This window comes from Dendropsophus ebraccatus, chromosome 10 (assembly GCF_027789765.1).
Source record: "Dendropsophus ebraccatus isolate aDenEbr1 chromosome 10, aDenEbr1.pat, whole genome shotgun sequence".
In the NCBI taxonomy this organism is placed as follows: domain Eukaryota; kingdom Metazoa; phylum Chordata; class Amphibia; order Anura; family Hylidae; genus Dendropsophus; species Dendropsophus ebraccatus.
In genome coordinates, this window is record NC_091463.1 from 15002842 (window position 1) to 15010929 (window position 8088).

The 8088-nt window shown below is 42.0% G+C and overlaps 1 protein-coding gene across 4 annotated transcripts in view; it reads left to right on the forward strand.

Annotated features, from left to right (window-relative positions):
* LOC138802569 (glycosyltransferase family 92 protein F13G3.3-like) overlaps positions 1-2587 on the forward strand; it is a 62227-nt gene extending 59640 nt beyond the window's left edge. For all 4 annotated transcript variants that reach the window (XM_069986016.1, XM_069986020.1, XM_069986017.1 and 1 more), the window contains exon 3: positions 1117-2587. In XM_069986016.1, coding sequence (XP_069842117.1) covers positions 1133-2416 — 1284 coding nt within the window. In that variant the 5' untranslated portion in view covers positions 1117-1132 and the 3' untranslated portion in view covers positions 2417-2587. The remainder of the gene's footprint in view (positions 1-1116) is intronic.
* The last annotated feature ends 5501 nt before the right edge of the window (positions 2588-8088 follow it).

Here is an 8088-nt window from a genome sequence, read left to right on the forward strand (position 1 = left end):
GTTAAAGAAAAAAAAAAAACAGTTCACTCACCTGTGACCCATTCCCGGAAGCCACGCATCTCCCGTCCCGTTTCCAGCTCGGGAGCACTTTGGGGAACTTATAATATATATATATATATATATATATATATATATATATATATATATATATGAAAAAAAAAATATTTAATAAACAGGAAAGGGGGGGGATTGAAACTTTTATTAGGGATTGGGATTTTTTATATATAAACTTTTTTTCTTTTCTCTTACAGTAATTTGTAGTCTTACTTGGGGACTCATATAAGCAATACCATGGTGATTCATAGGGATCAATGCATTGCAGATGTACTTCCTTGATCCATTGCCTCGGCACTTGATTGCTTCAGCCTGCTGCAGACAGGCTGAAGCAATCCTAGAGTCAGGCAGCCAACAAAGAGGCCCTGGACTGGCTGAAGAGTGGATTGTCTCCTCATGCTCTCGCTGTGTGGAGACGATCTGCACCACTGGACACTAATGAAGGTGTGCCAGCGCAATTTAAATGCTGCTACAGTGGCATTTAAATGGTTAATCAGCCGGCTAAGTCTCTTTCCCCAGCTGCTATTAGGGGTGCCGTGCATAGAGCCGGATCACGTCCTGAGCTATACAATGTTGAAGGCATCGGGATGTGCATGCTCAAAAGGCCTTAGTCACAACAAACTGCTGTGCTGCCCCGTTCACGTGAATGGGAAAACACTATAGTCTCAGCGGTAGTAATTACATGGTGAGTACAAGAACAAGCAGCAGCAACTCTATAACAAGCATCATCGCCCTTTTTAAACAGCCAATTGGCAGAGGTGCCAGGGGTCAGACCCTACACACCATGATGTCAGACTGTTTGGCTGATAATCGCTGTAACAATTGACCCTGGTTAAACTGGTTATAGAAACTGTATGTAGATTATTTGGCTCTGTGACCCCATCAGCTCTCCATTTGCTTTCCAATACCTACAACTATAAACCATGTAATACATGCAGAATATTTCATGTTTGTATGTCTTACCACCAGACTGGGTGGAGATGGTCTCCACTTCTCTTTTTTGCACTTATTTTTCCTATCCACCATTTCCCCTAAATTATATGTGTTCCTGTTGTTTTGCAGATGACCGGCACTGATCATGGTTGGACAATCATTTATGGACCATAAGAAGGTGTATTTGTCGATCATGATCCTGATTTTTGTCACTTCTACCTACTATCATTATTTACCCGGGAAGCTGATAAGACAACAGGGATCAAAATCATTGCATATTTCCTCAGACACCATCACCCCACTAGGAAACAATAAGATCTTTGTTATATCGGCTTATTACGATGGCAGAGAGTCCAGCAGAGTGCGGGTAATGACCATCATCCATGGCAAAGATGTGAAGGAGCTATACTGTTGGTTTTATTGTATAAATGGCCCTGAATATGTTCCTGTAAAAGCAACAATAGAAGTTCACTCAAAATGGTTTGACTTTCATTATGGTCCAGCAGATGTGATCTGTCCTGAGCCTTGGAGCTGCTCTTCTCGCTACATCTCAATCCATTGGTCCAACACAAGCAATATAAGTCTTCCCGTGTTTGAGATAAAGAACCGAAACCCACAGCCCTTCTCGGCAAACTTCACAGTATGCATCTCTACAATGTTTGGAAACCAGGAAAATGTATTGCAGTTTATTCAGGCCATGGAGATGTTTCGTCTTCTAGGAGCCCAGAAGGTGGTCATCTACAAGAATGGCTGCAGTAAGGCCATTGGACAAGTTCTTGATTATTACGTCTCGGAAGGAATTGTGGAGATTGTCCCTTGGCCAATAGACCAATATTTAAGAACATCTGATGCTTGGCACCAAAGTATGAACCTTGAAAACCAAATAGGATATTATGGGCAGCTCTCGGCTCTGAGCGACTGTATGTACAGAAACATGTACACAAGTCGATACGTCGCCTTCAATGATATGGATGAACTCATCCTGCCGAGACGCCACAAAACCTGGGATGACCTGATGAAAGAGCTGGAGAAAATCTATCCAAATACAGCTGTCTTCTTGATAGAAAACCATTACTACCCGAATACAATCAAGGTTCATGATTTTGAGACGTCTTTCCCTAAAAATGTTCCCGGAGTCAATATTCTACGGGCGATATACTATGAGCCCGAAAGGCCAAATGTCTACAACAACCATAAGATGATAGTCAACCCCCGGGAAGTCATTCAGATCTCGGTTCATTCTGCTTCAAAAACTTATAAACGAAGTGTTGAAGTTCCCAATGGTATTGCAGGCCTTCACCATTGCCGATCACCGGTAACTCCAAACCTCACAGAGACTTCTATGATCAAAGACACAACCATGTGGAAATACAGTTCTGACCTTATTACAAATGTTAACAGGGTCCTAACGAAACTGAACTATGAATGAGGCCCTGTGCAATTCAAGGTGTTTCCCACTTGACTAATTTATGTTTCAGGTCATGGTCCAGATATATGTGCATTGCCCCATGTGCTTTAGCTTCCTTCCTTTTTTATGGTCCTTTTTTTTTTTTTTTAATAATCTGGTTTAATAAAGATATGAAGTTCTTAACCCCTTAAAGTCAAAGCCAATTTTCATTTTTGCACTTTTGCTTTTTCCACTTTATGTTTGAAAGGACATAGCGCTTGCATTTTCTCACCTAGAGACCGACATGAGCCCTTATTTTTTGCGAAACCAATTGTACTTTGCAATGACAGGCATTATTTTTCCATAACATATGCTGCGAAACTGGAAAAAAATCATTTGCGCTGTCAAATTGAAAAAAAAAGGAATTTGTTTTGATTTCGGGGAGTTTTGCATTTACGCTGTTCGCCCTGGGGTAAAACTGACTTGTTATGCATGTTCCTCAAGTCGTTACGATTACAATGATATGTAACATGTATAACTTTTATATTATCTGATGGCTTGTAAAAAATTCAAACCATTGTTAACAAATATATGTTCCTTAAAATCGCTCTCTTCCCAGGCTTATAGCGCTTTTATCCTTTGGTCTATGGGGCTGTGCGAGGTGTCATTTTTTGCGCCTTGAAGCGTTCTTTCTATCGGTACCTTAATTGCGCATATGCGACTTTTTGATCGCTTTTTATTACATTTTTTCTGGATTTGATGTGATCAAAAATTTTGCACTTTGGAATTTTTTTGCGCTTACGCCGTTTACCGTGCGAGATCAGGAATGTGATTAATTAATAGTTCGGGCGATTACGCACGCGGCGATACCAAACATGTTTATTTATTTATTTATTTTTATTTGTAAAATGGGAAAAGGGGGGTGATTCTGACTTTTATTAGGGGAGGGGGCTTTTTATTAATAAAAAAACATTTTTACTTTTGTCCCTGGGGGACTTGTATATAGACAGCACTGATCTCTCATAGAGATTAATGCTGTGTATATACACAGCAAAGATCGATCACATCGGGCATAGATTGCTATGGTCTGCTGCAGGCCATAGCAATCTATTGCCGAGCTGGGATCAGCGTCATTCCGACGCTGAGTGCCGGCCCGGCCAGAAGAACGGATCCGTCTCACTAGACACCAGGGATGTGTTTATCTAAGCATCTAAATGCAGCTGTCAGGTTTGACAGCTGCACTTAGAAGCTTAATTAGCCAGCGCGGCAACGGGACCCGCGCCGGCTAATAGAGGCACTGCCCGGCTGTACATGTCAGCCGGGATCAGCGCCGTTCAGAGCGGGGTCCCGCCGGCACCATGACATATCAGATACGTCATGGGTCGCTAAGGGGTTAATTAGTTGTCATTGTAGAATTCATTTTCTATAGCTGTATAGCACTAAAATCAATCGGCACCAGGGCAAATCGGCATTTATTTTTTATTTTTATTTTTTTTTAATCAAAAGAAAGAAACTGAGGTTATACCCATCCTCTAAAAATAGAGATGAGCGAACCTGGAGCATGCTCGAGTCCATGCGATCGCTCGGCATTTCATTAGCGGTTGCTGCTGAAGTTGGATAAAGCCCTAAGGCTACTGTATATGGAAAACATGGATATAATCATTGGCTGTCTCCATGTTTTAGAGACAACCTTAGAGCTTTATCCAACTTCAGCAGCCACCGCTAATCAAATCACGAACGATTGGGTTCAGATGGACTCGAGCATGTTCGAGGTTCGCTCATTTCTATTTAAAAATCCTTTCACCTGTAAAGTAAGACCAGGCACTGAGTGTTTCTATAGGTCTCTCGGTCTGTGTCTCTCTGTCTCTCGTACACCTAGCTACACCTAGATAACCACGGCTGGGGCTTGTACTACCCTAATGGGACAGGTTCAACAATACCAGGAGGCAGAAGGTGGTCAGACGAAGTCTATACACAAGTACAAGTAACACTTCACTATTAAAGATATTTCCAGGTTTTAGCAGAGTACATGGCTACATTGGGTTGGGACTCCTCTGGCAAACTCCTTTCCTCTACAAGCACCGCTAAAACTACCTCTCTCATTTCTCTCAAGCATCTCTATCACAAAGGTCAAGCACTCAAGCACTCTACTTTTGAAAATGTGTACTGCTTTATTGAAAAGCCTGACAGTAAAACTGTTATACTTTTATACTATAGGAACTCTGTCATCTTCCATCCACACTGGCACCTATACACACAACCGCACACCTTGTTTTTTTTCCCCCCTTTCTGTGGATGGCGGTACCGACAGTCCGGGGGAGTCCGATGCCACTCAGGACTACCGTGACGAGCCCAAGGGACCTGCAACAACCCGGCAGGTCACCGACCATTTGGGGAACACAGGCAGCAATACAACAAGCAGGTATCAACATCACACCTGTGTGCTGGACTAGCACTGACGTCATGGCACTAACATCACCGGCTGAGCTGACACAAGCTAGGCATGTACCACATATACAATAGTTCTTCTAGCCTAGAAAGCTTTAAAGGGGTTATACAGCGCTACCAAAACATGGCTACTTTTCCCCCTCTTGTCTCCAGTTCAGGTGTGGTTAGCAATTAAGCTCAATTTACTTTAATGGAACTGAGTTCCAAACCCCACCTGCAGACGCGAGCGGGAAAAAAATGTAAGCATGTGGCTTTACGTCCCATATAAGATTTTCAGTTCCCTAGTCACATTGATAGTGACCACCACACTGGTGTACTTGCTAACAGTCAAGATTTTACAAGGACAATCTCAGGGAAGTTGTTATGCAAACTGTACAGAAATGGGAATTTGGGGGAAATTTCTGGAAGTTAGGGAGTCTTGCATAGTTAAAGGGCAACTCCGGCGTCAGCAAGAAAAACCCAAAAAAACAGTAACTGACACAGATCCCATACTCACCATACCTCCTTTTAAAAATCCCGCCGGCCGCGATCTCCGTCAACCTGTCCACATCTTCATCTTCCTCACTTCCGGGGTCCCACGGCATAAATGAGACAGAAAAGGCTGCCGATGCGCGTGCGCACCGGCAGCCTTTTCATTGGCTGGATCGCATCACATGGCTTCCAGCTTGCTCCGCCAATCAGAGCTGAGCAAGCTGGAAGCCATGTGATGCATTCCAGCCAATGAAAAGGCTGCTGGTGCGCATAGGAAGACGGGGAAGAAGAGGATGACCAGGCCTGCCCCCCGCTTGTGACGACATTGTGTGTTAGTTAAGGGGGGGGGGAACGCCTTTAAGAGCACATCAAGTTAAAGCGGTTGTCCAGCGAAAATCTTTTTCTTTTAAGTCAACTGATATCAAAAAGTTATATAGATTTGTAATTTACTTCTATTAAAAAAATCTCAAGTCTTCCCGTACTTATTAGCTGCTGTATGTCATGCAGAAAAAGTTTTTTTTTTTTTCAGTCTGACACACTGCTCTCTGCTGACATCTCTGGCCCCATAGAAAATCTGTGCTGCTCTGGACAGTTCCTGTCTCGGCCAGAGATGTCAGCAGAGAGCACTGTGTCCGACTGAAAACACAGGCCAACAAAAAACAACTTTTTTTATGTTTCTTTGATGAAAATATGCAAATATTACTAATTTTGGGTCGAGAAACTCAAATATACCCACAGAATTGTTTAATTAGCTCTCGTTTTTTAGATACACGCCATGGAAGTATGTGCTGTAGGTAGCAAGAAGCATTCATTACAAGAGTATAAATTGCACACAAATGTCATGTTTAAACTTGAAATATTTCACGGAGAATCTTTAAAATAGCACAAAATAGCAAGAACACAATACATTAATTGAACACAACAGTTCAGACAAGACCTATTGACGAGAACGCTTTCTTTTTGATTGTTTATTGAAGTGTACTTCTGGTACATCTCTGAATAATGTCCAACAGTAGTCTGCAAGCATGGCATTCCACTTGCCCTGATATCTTCGTTCCATATTTAAAATATCTTGGTGGAATTGCTCACCATGCTCATCGCTTACTGCACCACAATTGTCCGGGAAGAAATCCAGATGAGAGTCAAGAAAGTGTATTTTTAATGACATGTTGCAGCCTAAGGGCTGGGTTCACACTACGTATAGTTCAGTCAGTATTGTGGTCCTCATATTGCAACCAAAACCAGGAGTGGATTAAAAATACAGAAAGGATCTGATCACACAATGTTAAAATTGAGTGGATGGCCGCCATATAACAGTAAATAACGGCCATTATTTCAATACAACAGCGGTTTTTTTTAAATACCAGCAAATATTTGCCATTATATGGCGGCCATCCACTCAATTTCACCATTGTGTGAACAGATCCTTTCTGTGTTTTCAATCCACTCCTGGTTTTAGTTGCAATATTAGGACCACAATACTGACTGAAATATACGTAGCGTGAACCCAGCCAAATTTATGATACTTCATAAGAAGGTTATTCACAATATCAACATAGTTATCAACTCGTCTGTTTCCCAAGAAGCCACGTACAACATCTCTGAAGGCTTGCCATGCCGCCTTCTCATTGCCTTGTAGGATCTCGTCAAAGTTTCCATCCCTAAGTAGGTCACGAATTAAAAATTTCCCTGATAATTCCTGCATAATCATAAATGACCTGTATCTCAGAAACAAGAGCTAAAAATGACTTTTAAGTAACATATTCGTTTTTAGGGTGCTAAAATTATTACAAACCAGCTATTTTCATTTCAGAAACATTTTCACTGTATGGGAAGACTTGATATTTTTTAATAAATGTGAATTACAAATCTATATAATTTTCTGACACAGTTGATTTGAAAGAGAAAGATTTTCACTAGACAACCCCTTTAAACCTATAGCTGTGGGTATAACTATATTGATAGCACCAGCTATGGGCCCAGAAGCTAAGCACCACTTGGGACTCATGCAAAGCTCCATGCACAGAGCTTAAAGGGGTAGTCCACCAAAAAAAAATTTCTTTCAAATCAACTGGTGCCATAAAGTGCCAGAGATTTGTAATTCACTTCTATTAAAAAAACTTAAGTCTTCCAGTACTTATCAGCTGCTGTGTGTCCAGCAGGAAGTGGTGTTTTCTTTCCTGTCTGACCCAGTGCTCTCTGTTGCCTCCTCTGTCCATGTCAGGAACTGTCCAAAGCAGGAGCAAATCAACATAGAAAACCTCTCCTGCTCTCCAGACTGGAAATAATACAACTTCCTGTTGGGCATACAGCAGCTGATAAGTACTGGAAGGCTTGAGATTTTTTAATAGAAGTAAATTACAAATCTCTGGCACTTCATGGTAGCAGTTGATTTGAAAGAAAAATTTTTTTGGTGGACTACCCCTTTAAAGGGAATCTGTCAGCTCCCAGGCCCTAAAGTGCTGACAGTGTGCTGTAGCTGGCAGCCCCCAGTGAACATGGTGCCTTTTTGGTAATTTTCCGTGCAGCAGATAAGGTACAATCTTATGTCACAGAGCAGTTGTTCCTGCCACACTTGTCATGCATCCTCCTCCATCTTCATGGATAATCAAAGCTGCCCGGCCTCCTGCTCACTCAGCTGTCAGATTGCAGATCAGTCCTCTGTAGGCAGTTTATATCTGAAAGAATCTCTCCTCCCTAATGTGTTGGAGCTGTGGTCTAGGGGTAACTCACCCGTCTAGAGATCTGCCAGCAGTTCAATTTCTGGTTCAAATCCCCTGATGGAAATGTCTTTT